The sequence below is a fragment of the Myotis nattereri genome, assembly GCF_964212035.1.
Source record: "Myotis nattereri genome assembly, chromosome: 8".
In the NCBI taxonomy this organism is placed as follows: domain Eukaryota; kingdom Metazoa; phylum Chordata; class Mammalia; order Chiroptera; family Vespertilionidae; genus Myotis; species Myotis nattereri.
The window spans coordinates 3,319,880-3,340,977 of NC_138083.1; the positions used below are offsets into that span (position 1 = coordinate 3,319,880).

Genomic DNA, 21,098 nt, shown 5'->3' on the forward strand with positions numbered 1-21,098 from the left:
TCAGGTGAGGATTAAAAAAAAAAGTGGGGAGACGGTGGGGGAAGTTTGTGCTGAAATAGGAACCAACAGATGTCCCTGCACAGTTGGCCTGGGCTGTGTGACTGTGGGCGGGGCTGCTGGGCTCTGTGGGGAGCTGATAGCAGTGCCCCTGTCCCTGACACCAGCCGTGGGGTCACGCAGCACCTCGCCCCATGCAGTGCCCTGGCTACCCCTGGGTCTGTTTTTGGGGCTCTCCTTTGACCTGTTTGTAACACTTTACTGGTTTCCTCATGAATGAGTTCAAAAAATATTTTACAAGTATTTATTCTTTTAACAATGTGCTTTAAAATAACAGTCTTCTTTTAAATAAATGAATAGTCATTTAAATAAGGCTTTGGTACGTTCCCCACATTTTATATTTCTTTTCTCTCCATATACATCTGGCGACACCTATTATTCATGAGTGATGGCTCCTCTGTCGTAAACCGGAAGGCAGGGTCGCCTGGTTCTGGGGAACGGCTTGGGCAGGAGAGGGTGCCAGGTTCCCACACAATGGCACCGGGTGCCAGGGAAGCAGAGCGCATTGCTAGTGTCTGGGGATCCACGGAGGGAGACCTTGGGGTTGGGTCCAAAGACAGCCAAAGGGCTGGAGCTCACTGCCCCCCACCCAAGCCGGGGGACACTTGGTGACATCAGGAGACAGTGTTGGGGGCCAAGGATGCTGCTCAATCCCCCATAGTACACAGGATGCCCCCCCCCCCCCCAGAGAATGATCCGGCCCCGAGTGCCAAGAAACAAAGCAAAGCAGTGTTGGGGACGGAGTGCAGTCCAGGCCCTGTGCCAGCCACTGCTCCCAGGCGGCTGAGGGCAGGGGCACACCTGGCTCTACACTGACTCCAGTCACCGGTGACAGGCCCACCAGTGCTGAGTAGGGCACGCACCCCGTGGCAGAGGGGATACTGAGGCCCCACTCCTGCTCCACCGAGGCTCACTCTCCGAGGTCCCATGTTTGCAGTCAAGAGGAGAGGCTCTTAAATGAAGCCACTCGCCCAAGGCTGATGGACGGGCCTTGGGGTGGGGGGCGGACAGCTAGAGGTCCTCCTGCCTGGGGCTCAGGTCCACCCTCTGGGCCTTTCCGAACATCAGGAAGGTGCACAGCCCCAGGCTGCTGACCGCGGCCACCAGGTTGAACACGGACGTCCAGGAGCCCGTGGTCTCGATCAGGTAACCACCCAGGCCCACACCCACAACACCTGCACCCAAGAGAGGGGACAGCAGGGTGAGTGACAGGCAGTCCCAGGCAGTCTGGGTGAGAGGAGCTGTTGCGGGGGGGGGGGGGGGGGGGGCGGTGCCTGGAGGAAAGGGGCCTGAAGCGAGAGCCAAATTCGGTGTCTGAAGGCCGGCCAGTCTCAGGGGGCAGAGGCCTCCCAGGCCCTGCAGGAGACAGGCCGCCTCTGTGCCTCCAGCGGGGCTGGGGCGGTGGGAGGGCCGTGTTCTGTCATCCAGGCACTTGACCCATGGGGACCCGGGACCTTGGGGATTTGACTCACATTTGAAGGGCAGGTGAACCCTACAGTGCGGGGGAGGTGAACCCTGCAGAACGCAACTCTGTTCTCTCTCTGGACAGCGTGGAGGTGTGCCCCCACCACACTGATCTGACACTGCTGGACCCCCCTGAAGGGTGCCACACCCCACCCTGCATGGCCAGAGGGTGGTGGGAGGACACGGGGTGGGGAGCCAGGGGGTGTCCCGGGCACCGCCGGCAGGGGACCCCCGCCCGCTTCTCACCTGCCAAGGCCCCAGCTGTGTTGGCCACACCTGCGGACAGGGCAGAGAGGAAGACCATCAGAGGGGTCCCACTGTGACCCTCCCAGGCAGCCCACCTGGGAGCAGCTGCCGAGGCTCCGGGCAGGGGCCAGGGTCCTCACCAAAGAGCACACCAGCGCAGGACGGGGCCAGGTCCTGAATGTTAACAGAAATGCCGCTGTGGGGAGGAGAGCACGTGGCAGGTGACCACGGGCAGCCACCATCCACGGAACTAACGGCAGGCCTCTGAGCACCTGGAGACCATTGGGGGCTCAGGGCAGCCCAGCAGGTGCTTCCGGGCCGTGCCCAGACGCTCGGCCACGCGTGGGCCATCTGAGCTCCCAGCTCCCCGTATGGGTAGTGACACAGCGAGGGCCCCACTCCCAGGATGAAACAAACAAGAAGGCCAGCTTGCCGAATGTACACTCCTTTGCGGTCCATAAATCTGAAAAATGACAATTCCCGAAACGACTCCCCGTGAAGTCCCTCTGATTAAACGGGGCTGATGCTGGGCACTGGAAGGACTGGCACCGGCCGCGGATGGGCATGGACTGGATGAACTGCTCCTCCCGGTGGACAAGACGCTGCCTGGAGATGCCGCCTCCCCCAAGCCCTCCCCCAAACCCTCCCCCAGCACAGTGTTTGTTTCTTCAAATGGCCCAGGTCCACGCCCACTGATACCAGACAACCGTTTGCGTCTGTGGCTCGTGCGTGGACCTGCCATGGCCCGCCCTCCACACGGCCTGAGCCAGGCGGCTGCCCCTGCGCACCAGGCTGCAGTGCTGAAGGCCGAGGGCAGATGGGCGTCTCTGGTGGGCAGGGCGTGGGCCCTTACCTGTGGTTGAAGGTCTGCAGGCCGATGGAGGCTGATGCAAAGAACACAGACTTACAAAAGCTGGAGGTGTGACCCAAACACAGGGCAAATACGCTGGACAGGCCCAGGCCCATCACCTGCGGACAGACACTAGGGTCAGGCGGGGCTGTGCCAGCAAAGGGCCAGGGGTACCCCTCCCAAGCATGGGCCGCCCCAGCGGGGGGGCAGGTGTGTGGGGTGAGCTATCCCTGCTGGTTGAACCTCAAGTGGACAGACGCCATTAGATGTGAGCAAATGCAGGCCCTGAATGGGTGCTGGGGCTCAAAAGGGCACAGAGAGCCGCACACACAGTTCCGAGGAGGGGGGGCCACACCGGCCCCAGCACGACCAGGGCACCCTCCAATGGCCCTGCTACACCAGCCGCCTTCTGGGTCAGGGGGTTTGGGGACACAACCCTCGTGTCCCAGGAGTAAACAGGATGCCCAAAGACAGCCATCTCACGGCCTCCATACCTGCATGAACTTCCGCACGGTGATGGTTCTATAACCTGGACAGAGGGGAGACCAGGATGCGTTCCCACGGCACCGTTTGCATTGACCCCTCCCTCCGACAGCACCCACAGTGGAACCCCTCCCCCCGCCCGCCCCCGGCAGAGCTGCAGGAGGGAGCAGGGAGAGGCCCCAGGCTCAAGCCGCGATATTCTGTGTCGTGGGAGAGGCATGTGCACACTCGTGTGTGTGCTGTGGTGCATCCACTCTGAGGTTCGTCTGCGCTCCCAGGACCCGAGGCTGAGGCCGGGCAGGTGCGTGGAAGGAAGGCCACTCTGACGGTTAAAATGTGCCTTCGGGCCCGATCACACCTGATTTCGACTCTGACCCCACCAGGTGCCCTTTCCACCTCTGAAGAGGGTGGGGGCTGCAACCAGCCCTTGGGAGGGAACTTCACTCACAGGGGGACTCGGATCCTCTCGCTGCACCCCAAGTCCACTCTTAACTGAGGTGGGGGTCACCCGCTGCCTCTGAAGGGCTGGGGTCTCACTCTCCCAGCTTGGTCCTCAGGGGCCATGGCCTCTTCCCATCGCTGTGGCTGCCCTCCCAGGAGGGGCGCCTCCCCCTCCCACAGCGGGGTGAGTCCAGGCATGGCTCCCCCAATTCCCATCCCCAGGGCTCACCCTGACTGATGAGATGGTCAGAGAGAAACCCGCTGAACAGACTGGCGGGAATCGCCACCAGCCAGGGCACCACGTTGAAGACCCAGCCCTGTGGAGAGGGAGGCGGGTCTCAGAGGCAGCCAGGCTGGCACCAGCCCCCACCCTCATCCTCACCCTGGGGTTGGGCCTCCCTAACCCATCCCCACGGGGCTAGACCCCGGCACAGTCTCCCCTGCTGCCGAATCTCCCAGGGCAGAGCAGGGGGTGGGGGGAGTTGGGGGAGGAGGGTACCGCTCAGGGGGTCCTGGCCACCAGGACCGGGAGGTGACATCCCCGTTCGCATCAGGCCCCTGCTGGGCCCTCCTCAGAAATGACCGTCACAGATGGCAGGCCCAGTCACAGGCCTGGGCTGAGTGTGGCGTTGCGGGGTCAGGGGTCAGGACCGCGTGGGCGGGACGGCAGGGCCCTCTGCACACGGGCGTGGCGCTGGCCATGCGGTGCGGCTTCGCCCTGCGGAGCCCAGGCGGCCCACCCACCTTGGAGCTGGGAAAGGTCTCCTTAAAGAAGGTCGGCAGCCAGGACAGCAGGATGAAGAAGGAGCAGGCAGCTGAGAGCTGGGAGAAGACGGCCGCCCTGCAGGGGGGGTGCCTCTCAGGTCCATGGTCCCCAGCCCCCAGGGCGGCCAGAGACCGTGGGAGACCCTGGCTCTGTGACCAGTCAGTGCTAAGGACACCCAGTGTCCCCACCCTCTGCCCCTGCCCCACCAGGTGACCCCGCCCAGCCAGCTCACCAAACAGAAGGCTTCCGGAAGAGCTGTCTCCAGGGAACCCTGGTGTGCCTGGCCATCGGCAGGCCTTGCGCCAAAACGCCCAAGGCCAGAATGCGATCTGGAGGGAGCAAGGGGTGCCTGTGTGAAAGCTGCTTGGAATCAGGGGACGGCGGCTGCTCTGCTCTTAAGACCCATTGATGGGGCGGGGGGTAGGGGGTCCCTCCCACTGTGTCCAGTGCCTTCGAGGGTCCACTTTTCTGATCATCCCCCCTCCCCCAGCCCTGAGCCCCCATCCCCTCTTCTGCCATCTGACACGCAGCTGAGGGGGTGGGGGAGGTGGGGCAGGTAGCGCAGGCATGTTTTCTGAGGTGCTCGTCTGGGGCTGAGCTGCAGCCCCTGGTCCCCTGAGCTGGGGCTGCTCTGTGATCTTCACATTTGGTGGCGGCCAGCGGGGCCCGGGCTCCAGGCCCTCACCCTTCCTGGGCGGCCGAATTTGCAGGCTGTGCCTACACGGCCGCAGTTACCTTGTTTGCTCAGCAGGTACCTGTACACGTAACACACCCACAGCAGGGTGAGGCCACCGGAGAGGTAGAAGACGCTCTGCCAGCCGCACCAGTCCAGGAGCAGGGAGCCCACTGCCCCCGTCACCAGCGTCCTGGAGCAAGAGGACAGTGGCCATGACTCGGCTTCACCCAGGCAAGGAGGCGCCTGGACCCGCCCAGCCCTGTGGCTGAGGCAGGGCACAGGGGCGCTGTGGTACTTGAATGTCTTGTTCCGCGGCCCATAAGGGGGCCTGAGCTCGGCCGGCCTGGCTCAGTGGTTGAGAATCAACCTATGAACCAGGAGGTCGTGGTTCAATTCCTAGTCAGGGCACATGTCTAGGTTGCAGGCTCCATCCCCAGGGTGGGGCCTGCAGGAGGCAGCCAATCCATGATTCTCTCTCATCATTGATGTTTCTCTCTCTCTCTCTCTCTCTCTCTCTCTCTCTCTCTCTCTCCCTTCCTCCCTCTCCCTTCCTCTTTGAAATTAATACCAATATATTTTTTAAATAAATAAATAAATAAATAAATAAATAAATAAAAAGAAGGAGTTCTGAAACTGCGGTGTGGGTCTCTCTAAACCAAAACCCCCAACCCCTGGGGCCTCAACCCCCAAACATCACTGTTCAGGGGCTGCTTCTCCACCACCCCATCTGCCAAGGTTTGGCCAGGAGATAGTAAAGGAGAAAAAAAGCTGGGCTCAGACTGAGGCCACTGGGCCTGCGGGGGTCGCTTCCTCTCTAAGCCTCCATTTCCCTGCCCCCCGCCATGGGCCGGGGACACCCAGGGAAGCGGGATTCCAGATAAATGCGGAGTGTTGTCCTGTATTGCTTCTCTGAACATCACACTGCACTGGGCACCCTGGGTTCTTATTTGGGCTGCCCCAGCCCACCCAGGGGCGCCCCTTGCCCCTCTAAATTCTGCGTGGACCTTGGGGTCAGGAAGCCCATCAGGACAGGGAGCTGTCCTTCCACACAGAGCCGGGGGGCAGGGCACAGGTTCTCACTTCCAGATGTGACGTGTGCCGGCCAGGACGAGTGCAGGCCACCTCCCATCGGAGGCCACTCCCCACATCTGGCTCCACCAGCACATGTGAAAGGGAGCTTGACAAAGTGCTGCTGCCCTGGCCCACGAGCACAGCCCAGCCACTCGCCTGCCGCCAGCACCTGTGCACAGCGCTGCCTGGAGCACAGAACCAGCCGGACCCAGTCACTTGGAGCCACAGAGGCACCCACGTGGCCTGTTCCACCACCGACGGGGCTTTGCTGGGGCCACGCACTTTGTCTCCCCCACCCCCCCACCCCCAGAGGCTCGGACTTACCCGAACTGGGAGCCGGCCCCCACGGTGCTATAGGTGAAGGCTCGCTCACTCTCCCGGACCTTCTGCGACAGCAGGCTGGTCAGTGCAGGGAAGTAAACCCCTGGAGAAGCAGAGAGTGCAGCCGCCGAGGGTGAGGCCGGCTGGGAAGTTCCCCGTCGGGGATTATTCAAGCTTGGGGTGTCCTTCAAGCTCGCATCGCCCCAAGGAGCCAGCAGCAACACTTGGCTAAGGAGATGCTCAGCTTGGATGAGAGGCGCTGGCGGGAAAGACTTCTGCCACCTTCACCCTGGCTTCCACACCAGCTCTACAGTCCTGGCACATGCATGTGGCGTGTCCACCTGCACACACACCCACTGGTTCACACTAGCACATGCTATCTCACACACACACACGCACGCTGCACATACAACAGGTGAGACCCGATGGCCTGTGGAACCACAGTGCTGGGTCCGGGTGTGATGCTTCCCTGTAGCTACTTGAGATGTCACCACAGGAGGCGGGCGAGAGCACAGAACTTCCCATATGTTTCTCTGCAACTTCCTGTGAATCTATAATTACTTAAAAATCTCGAGTTTAAACAACTGCATTGGAAACTTCAGCTCTTGCCTGTCATGCTGTAAGAGGCTGGGGACCAGAGTAGGACTTGGTTCCCCTCAGAGCACTGGCCCTGCCCACCAGAGTGCCAGCCACCCAGGGTGACAGCTGCCCCGGAGCCTGGTCTGTCCCCCATAATGGGCCATAGACCAGCACATAAGAAAAGCCCCTTGGCCTCCCAGGATGGGGAGAAACAACCTGAGCTGCGGGCCACCCGACAGCCCAGCTCCGGGACCTGGGTCGGCAGGACCCTGAGCACCAGCCCTGAGCCACAGGGGGACCATCTGGGCCGGGCTCACGGGAGCACAGAGACCAGACGGGTGGGGCTGGCTGGTCAGAAATAGGCACAGGCCAGCTCCAGGAGAACAGGGGTCCTAGGGCCCATGCCCATGCCCTGCCAGGCTCTGAGGGGGTGCCGGGGGTCCCTTCTGGAGCAGGTGGGGCGATGTGGTGAGGAAGGGCCCAGAACCCACGCCTTCGGGGGAACCCAGGAGATGGACGCTACAGGGCTGGTGCTCAGAGGCCGTCCCTTCCCCGGAGCGGGGGCTGGGCGCCACCTGCTCACTTGGGCCACGGGGGTCTTTGGGGACTCTCCCCAGAAGTCCAGTGTGACCGGGGCATGGGAGCCCATGTCCCCACCATGCCTGTCAGCCTCATGGTGTTGATGGCTGTTAGACAGCAACTTGGCTGCCACCCAGGAGTAGCCATTTTGGCAGGAGAACGTCTGACATTAGAATGTGCCAGACTCTGAAATGCTTCTATTTATTTCATTGCTGTTGTTAATTCTCACTCGAGGATATTTTTGCCATTGATTTTTAGAGAGTGGAGGAAAGTTGGAGGGGGAAAGAGAAACATTGATTGGTTGCCTCCCACATGTCCCTGACCTGGGGACCGGGGATCAAGCCTGCAACCCAGGTACGTGCCTTTGACAGGAAATCGAACCCAAGACCCTTCAGTCCGAGGCCCAATGCTCTAACCACTGAACAGACCAGCCAGGACAGAAATGCTTCTAGAAACGGAAATTACTTAGGCGCCAAGACATCGTCGGGCCAAGCAGCCCACCCATCACACACAGGAGCACACAGGAGCACACACATGCACACACAGTGCACCGCCTGCATGAACACACACGTGCACACACATGCTCCGTGCGAGTCTGACACCAGTGAGGGAAGCCCCTGAAGCGTGCCTACCTTGGAGCAAGCCCGTGAGGACGCGCGAGAAGGTCAGGAGGGCCAGGTGGGCGCTGCCCAGGTGCGCGAGCAGGGGCGTGGCGGCGGTGAGGAAGCCCCAGGCGGAGGCTGACAGCAGGATGACCTTCTCACCCCCGATCCTGGAGGGGCCGAGAGGGCAGTGATGGGGAAGCTGCGGGGCCAGCCATCCTGCCGTGGAGACAGCCAGGTGGGGTCAGGCCACCCCTCCGCGGAGCCGTTCTCCAGGGTCATGCTGAGCCACACCCCTCTGCGGAGGGGGCCCCGGTGAGAGCACAGGGGCCAGTCCGTCCATCCCTCCCGCCTGCCCCAGGAGCTCTCACTAGGATGCTGAGCACCCAAAGGGTAGCTGTGCCCCCAACCCCCTGGGCTCAGGTCTCCCAGCTCCCAGTCGGCCTTCCCCCAAGCACTCTCCAGCCTAGCACGGGAGCGGGGAGCGGGCAGTTACCGGTCCCCCAGGTGGCCACCCAGGATCTGGGTCAGGCAGTAGCCCCAGAAGAAGCTGCTGAGCACAATGCCGGCTTCTTTCTTGTTCCAGCCGAAGTCCTGGCTCATGGAGACGGTGCAGATGGGCATGCTGACGCGGGCGCAGTACAGCAGGCACGTGCCCAGCAGCAGCGTCCCCGTCCATGCCTGGCACTCAGGCCTGCGGGAGAGGAAGGGTCAGGCCCCGAGGGGCAGAGTCTGACAAAGACACACGGCCTCCCGAACGTCTGAATGCCGCCTGCTGACTCCCAGGAGGAGACGGCCTCCAGGATCGTTGCGAACAGAGGCTCACAGCACCGCATGCGGCTGTGGCGGCTTAAGCGCACCGTGGTCGGGCTGCTGCCCGGGACTGCAGACCAAGGGGCCCAAGAAGGCAGCCAGGCGGAGTGACAGCTAGTACCTGCCAAGGGGGCGGTGAGCTGGCAAGAGGACCCCTGGGAGGCAGAGAGGGAGGGTCCCGAGGCTGGGATGGGACCAACCACAGGTTCGGGGCAGGACAGTGGGTCCTGCAGGGTCCCCAGAAAAGCTGGGTCCGCCCAGCAGAGGACCTTGGGCAGGCGGTGCTGGGCGGCCCCTTGGAAGAACCTGGGCAGGGGTGAGGCTGCCCGGCTGCTGGGAAGGTTGTCAGACAATGCCCACATGGGGAGTATCCACAAAGCTCCTGGCCGGTGCTTTCAGCTGTCCGTCACCAAAACCAAGGGCCGCAGGTGGAGGCGCCCAGGAGACCCGCCCCGAGGACCCAGTGCCGGTGGGAGCCCCATGGATCCTGGGACACAGAGAGCTCCAGAGGCCTGAACGCACTGTGGACTTTGGTTTGTAACTGTGTCAACACCAGCTCACTGCCCATGACAAACACGGGACACTGACCTCAGTGTGACCAAGGGCACCAGTGCGGAGCTCAGGGCGTGCTGTGCCACCTTGCCAGCAATCCTGCACATCTACAGCTTTTCTAAAGACGAAGTGCACTTGTGTGGGTGGGAGACGGGGGCGGGCAGGAGGCACCCTGCTGACTTGAATGTCCTGTGCTGTGGGGGACATCCCTGAGAGTGTGGTGGCGGTTGGAGGCAGCTGGTCTGGACAGTGGCAATGCCCTAAAGCTGGGGGTTCAGGGTCCTGTCTGCACCTGGACTCGCCCGCCTGCCTGGAGCTTGGGTCCTCCCTGGGTGGGAATGGCAGAGGGGGAAGCTCAGGCTGTGGGAAAGGCCAGGCAGATGAAGGGGCCAGAGGTGTTAGTGCTATGAAGCTTCGAGGAGGTTGCAGGGGAGGAGAGGGTCACAGGTGAGAGGCCTGGCTGCTGGATCGATGGGCCCTGTGGACATCAAAGTCATCCAGGAAAATGGCAGGACTCAGGGAAAGGAAGGCAGGGGCCAGGAGCCAGGAACCAAAAAGGGTTCCTGGAGGCCAGGCGGGGGCAGCAGGGGCTTCAGGGGCAGTTGTCAGAGCAGAATAGGGAAGGATGCCTATGAGGAAGGACAGTGGACTGTCCCCTCACTCCCAACCCCCCAGATTCGGACCTGTCGGGACCTGGCAGGGGGCAGGGGCTGGGGGTGGGGGGCCGCGTCTGCCAGAAACCAAGTGGGGTCCGGGCGGCAGACATGGGGCTTGATCTGCAGGGACCCAGAGCCGGTTTCCCACCTGCCAGCTCCCCCCCAGGCTCGAGCTGCACAGACAATGGGGGAGGACGGCCCAGGGTGAGGCCAAGATCACCCCAGGACGGCTGGAGCCCCGTCTGGCTGCGGACAAGGCTGGGGGGACGAGGACCTGGGACAAGTGGCCTCCTCAAGCCTCAGTTTCCCCAACGAAGAAGAGCCCATGATGTCTGCCTCCTTCACGAGCCAGTACACAGCAAGGTGCCCCACAAGTTCCAGGTGCTCCCACAAGGAGCCACTGTGACTGGCCCAGAGGGAGGCATGGCAGCCATGTCCCTCTCCTCTGCCGCCTGCCCCCCCCCCCCCCCGGGCTGCTGTGCTTCTCTGCAGAGGGGAGGGAGACAGGAGGGTACAGCACCCTCCCTGCTGCCCACAGAGGCTGCTGTGCCCCACAAGCAGAGACAGCTGATTCCAGGCTCGAGACCACCGTGCAAGGGTTTTGGGATGAATGAATCTACGTTCCAAACCGCCAGCCTACTGCCCCCAGCATGTCCATGTTTGCAGACCAGGTCCCGTCTGGAGCTGGGAAGCTCCTGCTGGCTTCTGTGGTCTGGTGCACGCCCGACATGACTTGGAAAGCCCGTCTCTTCCCTGAGCCTCAGTTTCCCCATGTGTGCAGTGAAGAGGTTGCATTTCAAGCTGGTTCTGCGGGTGCTCAGCGGGGTGCCACAGGCTGAGGCCCCAGGGTACCCTCTGCCGCTACCTGCTTCACATATTGGAACTTCCTCCCAGAGCCCCTGGGAAATAGGTCCTACGCTGAACGTGGAGCCCCGCCTGGCCGCACCTCCCCAGAGGCCAGGGCAGGTGCTGTACTTGGAAACGGCCCAGTGACCCCTCAGTGTCTACTGGGGGGGGACCCTGGCCGCCATGCCCGGGCCCTACTTCCTGGTTCTTAAAATGCTACTCAGAAGCCTAGACAAAAACTGTCTCGTGGTGGCAGATGCGGCAGGTCTCAGTGGAGGCCAAGGTGGAGGGGGCACTCCCACCAACTCGCCCTCCGGGGTTCACAGAACGAAGAAGGCGTTGGGTCAGGCCAGGCACCTGCAAGGCCCCAGAGCTCCCAGCAGTGCTTGCTCCCTGCCCGCCTCCATGTCTGACATGGGACCCAGGAGGGTCAGGGCTGCAGGCTCCATGTGGGGTTCTGCCACCTGGGCTCTGAGCCTGAGGCGCTGGCATGCGCACTCCTCCGGGAGGTGTAAGGTGCTGTCTGCTTTCCCCCTAGGCCAGGGGTGGGCAACCCCTGGCATGCGTGCCAAACATGGAACGCCAGTAACTTTTGCTGGCACATGAAACCCCCTCTTATAATCCTCCATTTACAATTTTTTTCTTAATATCAACTTTTTTATTTTTCAGATAAATTCAGTGTAGGTGCATCTTAGATAAATAAATAATTTTACATAACAAGTTATCTTAAAGACCATAGACATGGATTGACGAGAGAGGGGAAGAGCAATTTCTATGCCTCTGCCTTAACTCTCCCTGCCTTCCTAGATCCGACCAGTGTTTTGGTTTCATCCACATACGCTTGTGAATCTTTGTTCAGTGATGAATTTTGTTAAGTCTCGTAATAGGAGTAGCCTGACGGATGAAAGTAGTAGCTCGTGCATATCTCTGAAGGTCACGAAATATAAACCTGATGTAAAATCTCTGTCATCAGTGATGCAGCAGCAAAAGTCCCACTGATAATATCAAACGGAGTCATAAAGTTTTCTGTCGGACTATCAGTGTACATGTATACATTAAAAAATAAATGTATTTTTCATTATCATATACTGTGTTTTTGTCGTTCGAATGAATTTTATTATTTCTTCGAGGTTCTTCACATATGTACACCTTAAGAGATACCAAGTAGGCGTAACATGTTCTCAAAAAATTAGGGTTGGCATGCAGAATAATTTTGAGTCAGAGATTTTGCTGGTTTTGGTACGCACTCACAAAAAGGTTGCCCACCCCTGCCCTAGGCCCTGGAGGCCTCCACAGCCCCGTCCCTCAGCTGGCGGGCAATGTTGGCCAAGTGAGCAAAGGGATGTCCCTAAGCTGCTGGGGACACAGAACAAGGATGTCTGGTTGGAAGGGGTGACCCAGACCCAGAATGCTCAGCCCTGCGTGGCAAGACCGGTCAGGAGAGGCTGAGACTGAGCCCCGCCTACTCTGACCAGCCCTGAGCCTCAAGCTTGAGTCCAAGTCATCAGATGCCTCCTGTGAAGCAACTAGGAACGCTTCCTGCAATGGCCCTGTGCCAGCAGCATCTGCGCACACAAACACGTGGCCACATGGCCCCTTGACTCAGAAACGGGAACTATGCAGGCGCCGTAGGCCAGGAGGGCAGCAAGCCGGAGAGCACACGTGGGTCCACGGCAGCTGGTCGCCCCCTCACCTGGAATGTGGCTGGAGAGCGGCCCTGCCTCCTGGGTCGCTGTGAGCACAAGACGTGGCAGTCCAAGCAGAGGGCACACAGAGCCAGCAGCGTCAACAGTAGCACTTATTATTATTATTATCCAGTCATTGGTGTGAACAACCTGCTCCCCACTGAGCACGACTCCATCCAGCACCCACAGGCGGTCCGGGATACCGCCGTCCTGACTGTCTGCCCTGGGACTCAAGTGCTGCTTTTGCACCGGGTGGAGGAAAGCAGCTACAGCAAAGCCAGCCCAGGCTACTAAACTGTCGCAAGAGAGAAGTTTGCAGACTGTTCCATAGCCCTGGGCACAACCTTCTGCCCAACTGGCTGCCAAGTGGGCCTGCCACCTGGCTCCCTCCATAACCAGCAGGTTGTGGAGGGAGGAAGTGAGGGAGAGGCTGGCCAAAAGCACCCCTGGTCCAGGCACACCGCTAACAGTCCCCAGTCCAACCTGGGAGACACCAGAGCTGTGCCTGGGCTTTGGGTCACACTCCCTGCTCCCTGGCCATCCCCAGGAGCCTCCTGGCTTTGGATGGCTTCTTACAAACGCCAGCTTCTCCCTCTTCCTCAGCAGCTTTGCCTTCATCTTGACCCCAACACTGGGGACTGTCCCTTCAGGTCTTCCCGCAGCCCTCTGCTGGGGCAGAGGCAGGAGGGGGCCATTATTCTGCCCACAACAGGGAGGCCCCGAGAGCAGATTCACTGGGGACCCAAACCTGGAGGTGGGCAAGCTCTGGAATTTCAGGGCCTGACTTTGGGCCCGGGGTCCAGCTGGCTGGTCCTCAGCCCACAGAACCAGAGCCAGCGCTGAGCCTCGGTGGCCTGGGGGCTTTTCTGGGGGCTCCCGACTCCTTCCTGTCTACACAGTAGTGGAAACAGATATGAAAAGGAGTGGGTAACCTGCCTGGGCCCTTCCTCTCCTACTGCCAAGTTCTCCTCCTCCGACCCCCTCGGGGACCTGGCCCACATCACACACATGCATGTGGTGGCAGGCCTCGGTCACGCCGAAGGCTCCCGCCTGTGGCCCTCTGCCCAGCCCCTGACTGCCCCATGGGGTGACTGAACCGCTCCTCTATGCTCTCCGTGTGGTCCTACCTGGCAGGGTCAGTTCCAGCATGTGAGGCCAGGCCAGTGAGCGCCGGCTCATCCCCAACCAGGAAGATGCCCCTGTCCCAGCCAGGCCTCACAGACCCCCCCTCTCCCGCCTGCCCGCATGACCTCCTGGGCCCCAGCAGCCTGGAGTGGGCGAGGGGGCACTTGCCGCCGCCCGGGCTGGATGGAAGGGAGGAGGGTCCCGCGGTTGGAGTTACTTGTGCACTCCACTCCTTCCTCCCCAGGGTGGTGCCTGCCCCCCATGAGGTGCAAGAGGCCTCCCCCAGGATCCTCTCCCCACAGGATGCGCCGCCCCCTCCCCTGATCCCCGCCCACGCCCCTCCTCCTCACCTGGACCACTGGGCGTCCCCAGCTGTGTCCTGGTGGGCCTTGTCCGGGGGCGGCTGCATCAGGAGCGGACAGCCACGGTGCTCACTGAGTCCCGAGACCGGCTCCCGCGGCCCACAGCGCCGCCCAAGTCCACGTGTCAGTCCCAGCAGCGCTTCCGTCCGGCGCTCCCAGGACGTGTCGCCCCAGACGGCCACCCCGCGGGGTGGGGGAGGGCAACCGCAGCAGGCGGGGCCTCCCCTCCTCCCGCCCCGCCCCGCTGGTGTCTGTCCCCGAGGCTTTCAGCACGCCTCCCTGTTTCAGGCGCTCGCGCCATCTGCCCTGCTCCCTGAGCTCCTGGAGCGCCAGCACAGGCTGCCATCAGCCCCCCACCCCTGGCGGTGGCATGGGCTCCCCTGCAGCTTTGTAGGGGCTGGGCCAGGTGGCCATTGCTGAGCCAGGAGCCTGCTGCCCCATCTATAAGTGGAGATGGCTGGTCTGCACCTCACAGGACTCTGTGCCAACAAATGAAAGTCAGGGGAGTCTTACCTGGATGCAGGGACAGTAAGACTCAAGTGTAACCACACTTTTTTTTTTTTTAAGTTATTTTTATTGATTTCAGAGAGGAAGGGAGAGGGAGAGAGAGATAGAAACATCAGTGGTGAGAGAGAATCATGGATTGGCTGCCTCCTGCATACCCACCACTGGGGATTGAGCCCACAACCAGGCATGTGCCTTGACCGGAATCGAACCGTTCCCTTCAGTCCTCAGGCTGATGCTCTATCCACTGAGCCAAACTGGCCAGGTCAAGTGCAACCAACTTTTCAAATAAATCTTTGAGAGTGGGCTCCAGCCTGAGACCTTGAACCAGGTGCAGTGCTGGGGTAGTCAGTGCCCACATGCCCACCGAGCAGGTCTCACTGAAGGGGCTGAGTTCTGCAAGAAGTTGTTCTGGGCTTGGACCACATGCCCGGCCGGCGCTGGAGCCAGAGCTGAGACCCAGGGCCCTCACCAGAGAAACCTCTGCAGCGGGTCTCACGCCCACGTGAGAGATACAGTGAGAACAGGGAGGAGAGGCCTGAACGCTGGGATGCGATGGCAGTGACTGTGTTTCTGGCCACATTCTGCTTTTTTCAGGAGCTGCCACCTGCTCACACTCCATCTCTCACCTCAGTCTGTATCCACAGCAGCCTAGGGACTGGCCAAGTCCCACCACGCTGAGCCCCCCAGAAGCTCCTCCTGCATTTAGGACGAAGCCTAAACTGTCCCTCCACCACAGAGCGGCCCTCCCAACCCTCCTTCCCTTTCGTGCCCTCCCTTTCATGCCCTCCCTTTTGTGCCTTGAACAGTGTGCCCCTGGTGACCTTGCACCTCTGCCCTAGGGCTTCGCACCTGGCTTCATTCATGCTTGCTGACGAATGGCTACTCTTCCATCCACGGGACAGAGGTGGTATGATTTATTCCCTCAAGGAGCCCTAGCCCACAGCTGAGAAATCTGGTGCTAAATTCAGTACCAACAGTTTCCCGTTCTCTGCCTGGTAGGTCAGCTTTGTCCATTGCACCAGACTCTCTGATCATCATCTATAATAATAAAAGTATAATATGCTAATTAGACCAGACATCCTTCTGGACAAAGCCGGGGCTGCGACGGAAGCCTGGGTCCCAGGTGCCTGCCTGCGGCCGGAGGGAAGCCCGGGTGCCAGTTGCCAGAGGGAAGCTGGTGCCAGCAGCCAGGGGAAGGAAGGCCTACTCTTGCATGAATTTCGTGCATTGGGCCTCTAGTTTTCTATAAAGACCTAGAGCAGCCGTGGGCAAACTACGGCCCGCGGGCTGGATCTGGCCTGTTTGAAATGAATAAAACTAAAAAAAAAATAAAGACCGTACCCTTTTATGTAATGATGTTTACTTTGAATTCATATTAGTTCACACAAACACTCCATCCATGCTTTTGTTCCGGCCTCCGGTCCAGTTTAAGAACCCATTGTGGCCCTCGAGTCAAAAAGTTTGCCCACCCCTGACCTAGAACCACATTGTCATGGCTGTTGGTTATTTGACTACTCAAAGTTCCTTTCCTCCTGGAGCTGATGTTCTGGGCGGGGAGAGAAAACACAGGAAGAATAAGGGGGTGGGGGTGGGAAGGGTTGTTTCTGGAAGTATGGGTTGGGCAGTTCCTGAAAAGTGTGCCTGAAAACTTCAAATGAAGGAGGAAATATGCAGGTAGGGGCCAGAGGGCTCTGCGGGTGGGAGCCATCAGAGTGGTATGGATCACCTGGTGGGCTGCTCAGAGTATGGACAGCTCAGGAAGGCCAGGGTGGAGGCAGGGAGGCCAAGGCCACTGCCTTACTCAGGGCTGAGGATGGGGGCGCCAGCCAGGGTGGAACAGTGGGCTGAGAGGAGCTGAGTGCAAGCAAGGGTGGGTGGGGTGTGATGGAGAGAAGGCTCAAGGCGAGCATCTGACACTTTCAACACCCTGAGCTTGTCAGGGCCTCCTGTCCTAAGGCAGGAGGTCTGGCTGGCAGCCAGCACTGCTAGACAAAGTGTCACAGTCCAAAGGGAGCCTAGAAACACTGTCGCTGCCAGACTGGGGTGGACACCCACTCTCCAGGCTCCTAGCGGATCCCAGGAGTACCCCATACCAAACTGCCCTTGAGGATGAGGTGGCGAGCGACTAGGGGGAAGCATGGAGAGAATTCCAGGAGATGGTTTAGCACCTGGAGTGCACAGGAGGGCAGAGGGGGGTGACGAGCAGTCCTAGCAGGGGATGGTTCCGCCTCCTTCTTTGGGGCCCTTCCTTTACTTTCTGCTGCCTGGAGACAAGCCATAAAGGTTTATGGCTAAGTCAAGCCTTATTATAACTGCCTTCCCAGGCTCCAGGGCCACAACCTGGAGCTTTTTGTAAAATTCAGACTCAGCAGACCAGAGCCTGTGTCTCCCCCATGCCCTTCCCCCCACGTCACCTCTGTCCCCTGTGCAGCCGAACGGGCACAGTACCTCCTGAAGGTAACATATGACATTTCTCCACACTGTGGACAGGTAAAAGGAAGCAGTGAAGAATTGGCTCCAGACACAATTTGAGTGAACCAAGGGGGCACCCTGCTTTCGAGCTGAGGATCAAGAACAGAATTGTGTACAATTTCACCAGCAACCAGAAAGACAAAGTTTATGGTGAGACATGGTGAGTGTGGTACGGGTCCTCCATGAGGGAGTGGAGGAGGCCTGCTGCAGCTCATTCTGAGAGCTGGCGAGGCATTGCTTCCTGATTGTTCCTAGCACTGCTGTTCGACACTTGTTTCATCCCAAGAATATGACCGCAATGTGAGATTGAAGACGCGTCACTTTCTGAGTGTGGCCAGGTGGGTCCTGCACTGTCCCTCACCCTACTCCCTCCCAGGTCCTCCTGCCCTGGCATGGGAATCTGGGAATCCTCACTGGCTGTGTGGCTTGCTTCACTTTCTTTTTAAATTTGTTTAAAATATATTTTTATTGGTTTCAGAGAAGAAGGGAGAGAGATAGAAACATCAATGATGAGAGAGAATCATTGATCAGCTGCCTCCTGCATGCCCCCTATTGGAGATCGAGCCTGAAACCTGGGCCTGTGCCCTTGACCAGAATCGAACCCTGGACCCTTCGGTCTGCAGGCCGACTATCCACTGAGCCAAACCAGCCAAGGAACTTGCTTCACTTTCAAAAACCAGTTAGGGATTTTTTTTTTTTTTCAAAATTGACTGGTTGGGTCCTGTCACTGCATAGCTGACCCATTTCCTCCCATCTTTTTGATACTTTTACATCTGGAGATTTTCATATTTCTCTAAGATCTTCTAGCTAAATACTGAAGCCTGGGTCTTTCTTACAATCTAGCTCTTTGGTGTTTTTTTCTCTCTCCTGCAACTCAGCAACATGAGTGTGGATTTGGCTTATCCCCAAAGCCCGCCCTGCTCTGCATCATCCAATTCTGGGGAGCCTTCAGCAGTGCCCGGACCTATCAGCCTGAAGAAAACTCTGCATCCTTGCAAATGTCATCTGCTGAGACGCTCCACAGAGACTGCAGTCTCTTCTCTTCCTTCCTCCATGGACCAGCTTATTCAGACCAGCCCTGCTTCTCCCACCAGTCCCAGCGCAACACTACCCACCTCTGTACAGAACAGGACAGGGAAGGAGGAGAAAGCCCAGGTCAAGAAACAGAAGATCCGAACCGTCTGCTCACAGACCCAGCTCTGTGGACTCAATGAGAGATTTCAGACAGAAACATCTTAGCCTCCAGCAGAGGCAAGAACGTTCCAACATCCCGGACCTTAGCTACAAACAGAATAAGACCTGGTTCCAGAACTGGAGAACGAAATGTAGGAGGTGGCAGAAATACAACTGGCCAAAGAATAGCCACCGTGTGATCCCGTGAGCTCAGCAACTACAGACTACCCGGGCCTCTCCTCCTGCCAGCGGGGATGCCTGGCGAACGCTTCTGGAAACCTTTCCGTGTGGAGCAACCATTCCTGGGCCAGCCCATCTTGGAACTACCCTGCCTGGAACAGTCAGACCTGGTGTCCCCAGGCCTGGAACAACCACTTCCTTAGTTATGGAGAGGAATCCCTGCAGCCCCAGATCCAGTTCCGGCAAAATCCTTCAGTGATTTGGAGGCCTCCTTGGAAATTGCTGGGGAAACCTATGATGCAATACTACAAGCTCCTAAATATTATGGTGCCCAGCAATCCGCGGGTTCATTCCCAGATTATTCCATGAGCATTTCGCCTGAGTCCACGAACATATAGCCATGAACAGAATGTGATGATGGGTGTATCACTCAATCTCAGTTTGGGCAGTGGCTGTATTACCTCTCCTAGGATTTTTCTACGTATCTCTGCCTTGATGTGCTGCTTCTCATTATGCCTTCTGTGCCAATTTGGAGGGTGGGGGTCTGGTATGATTGGATGATTAGAGTCTAAGTAAAGAGGCTTTGTAGTCTTGCTGCTTTTAGACAAATGATAAAAGATGCCTCTGGCTATAGATAATTAGATATAATCCTAGATCTAGTATTTGGATAACTCTAGATCTAGAACAGCCGTGGGCAAACTACGGCCCGCGGGCCGGATCCGGCCCGTTTGAAATGAATAAAACTAAAAAAAAAAAAAAAAAAAGACCGTACCCTTTTATGTAATGATGTTTACTTTGAATTCATATTAGTTCACACAAACACTCCATCCATGCTTTTGTTCCGGCCCTCCGGTCCAGTTTAAGAACCCATTGTGGCCCTCGAGTCAAAAAGTTTGCCCACCCCTGATCTAGAATCTTAACCTCAAAAATAGAAAGTAAAAGTACAAAGGTGTGTGATAAAGGATTACTCATGTTTTCTGGGATTGGGAGGCTTGTTAAAATCCTCAATTCAGGTGCATGGTTAAGCTACAATATGCTTCACTGATTTCCTCTGCCCCTTCTGCTGTTTTACTACAACCTTTAATTTGTTTATTACTCAAGTATTTGTAGATGTTTTTTGTATTTTGCTGTCATGACAATAGTACCAGTTTGGCTGGTTGGTTTATAAGTTTACATACAAATAAATAAAACATCTACTTTACCATAAAAAAAAAAGCCAGCTGGGAAAATGATTATCAGACGCTGTGGTCTGTGGACAGAAAACCTTGCTTATGTGAGCAAATCCTGCTGACGTGCCTGCAGAGTGAGACATCACAGCCAGGCGGTGACACGGCGACCGGCAGGGGCTGTCACTTCCCCCTGGTGACTAGTTCCTGTGGGACACAGAGGGGAGGCTCTCCTGTGCTCTGCACTAGTCCCGCAAGCTGTGCGTCTGGGCGTCTGCCCTCCACAGCGCCCGCTCCAGCCAGAGCCCTCACTTCTGCACTTCCCTGGAAGGCACTGGAAGTGGTCAACCTAGGGTTTTTTAAAATACATTTTTATTGATTGTAGAGAGGAAGGGAGAGGGAGAGAGAGCGAAACATCAATGAGAGAGAATCATGGATCAGCTGTCTCCAGCACGACCTCCACTGGGGATCAAGCCCATAACCCGAGCATGTGCCCTTGACCGGAATCGAACCTGGGACCCTTCAGTCCGCAGGCCGATGCTCTATCCACTGAGCCAAACCAGCCAGAGCCACCCTAGGTTTTTTCAGGCGTCCACAGCTGCCTTCACCTGGGAAGGTGCAGTTGACCCCAGGGGACATGGGCATGAGCACCACAATGAGAAGGTCCTGGGACTGGCTGCAGCCACCCTGGTATTTAAATGTTTGGAAATTTCATAAGTAAAAAACTTACTTGGGATATTCCAATTCAGCTTAAAATTATGCAGTGGGCTAGCCAAACAGTTCTTCTTCCTTCACAAAAATGAAACTTATGGTAAGTGCCAGAACTCTAGAGAACAGAGGACAGGTTCCAAACAAGACACACAGGCATGCACAGACGAGACACATGCAGACACCCACAGACAAGACACACACACACACACAGATACACACAGATGAGACAAGATACAGGGCTGCTCCGAGTGGGGGCAGAGCAGCAGCCAAACAGAAAGGCTGTGGAACTCCACTTTCCTCCCAGCCTTCCCACCACGTCTCACTAGATCAGACTGCACTTAATTCTTATTCTTAGTAGAATAACTTTATGAAAGAAAGAAAGCTTTCGGATGACCACTCTGAGAAAAACGTAAAAAAATTTTACTACAAAATTGATGAGGCAGTAAAAGCAACCTATTCTGCATTTTTCAAAAGGTGCTGGGCATCGCCCGGCCAGTGTGGCTCAGTGGTTAAGTGTCAACCTATGAACCAGGAAGTCATGGTTTGATTCCTGGTCAGGGCACATGCCCAGGTTGCAGACTCCCAGTGGGAGGTGTGCAGGAGGCAGTCGATTGATGATTCTCATCATTGATGTTTCTCTCTCTCTCCTTCTCCCTTCCTCTCTGAAATCAAGAAAAATATATATTTTGGAAAATTTTTTAAAAAATTGTACTGG

General features: G+C 57.9%; 1 protein-coding gene and 1 pseudogene across 2 annotated transcripts; one reads left to right on the forward strand and one right to left on the reverse strand.

Annotated features, from left to right (window-relative positions):
* Positions 1-293: 293 nt before the first annotated feature.
* Positions 294-14,300, reverse strand: SLC17A9 (solute carrier family 17 member 9). Its single transcript, XM_081097909.1, has 13 exons — positions 14,163-14,300; positions 8,632-8,829; positions 8,166-8,305; positions 6,379-6,478; positions 5,043-5,173; positions 4,540-4,636; positions 4,286-4,382; positions 3,771-3,858; positions 3,112-3,146; positions 2,621-2,736; positions 1,908-1,963; positions 1,768-1,797; positions 294-1,232 (listed from the first exon to the last, which is right to left on the reverse strand). The coding sequence occupies exons 1-13, from the start codon at positions 14,219-14,221 to the stop codon at positions 1,069-1,071; spliced, it is 1,311 nt and encodes a 436-aa protein (XP_080954035.1). The 5' UTR covers positions 14,222-14,300; the 3' UTR covers positions 294-1,068.
* A 3,735-nt stretch (positions 14,301-18,035) lies between these two features.
* LOC308523651 (homeobox protein NANOG-like) lies at positions 18,036-18,875 on the forward strand (annotated as a pseudogene). The gene has a single exon. The product of its transcript is annotated as a homeobox protein NANOG-like (transcript).
* Positions 18,876-21,098: the final 2,223 nt, after the last annotated feature.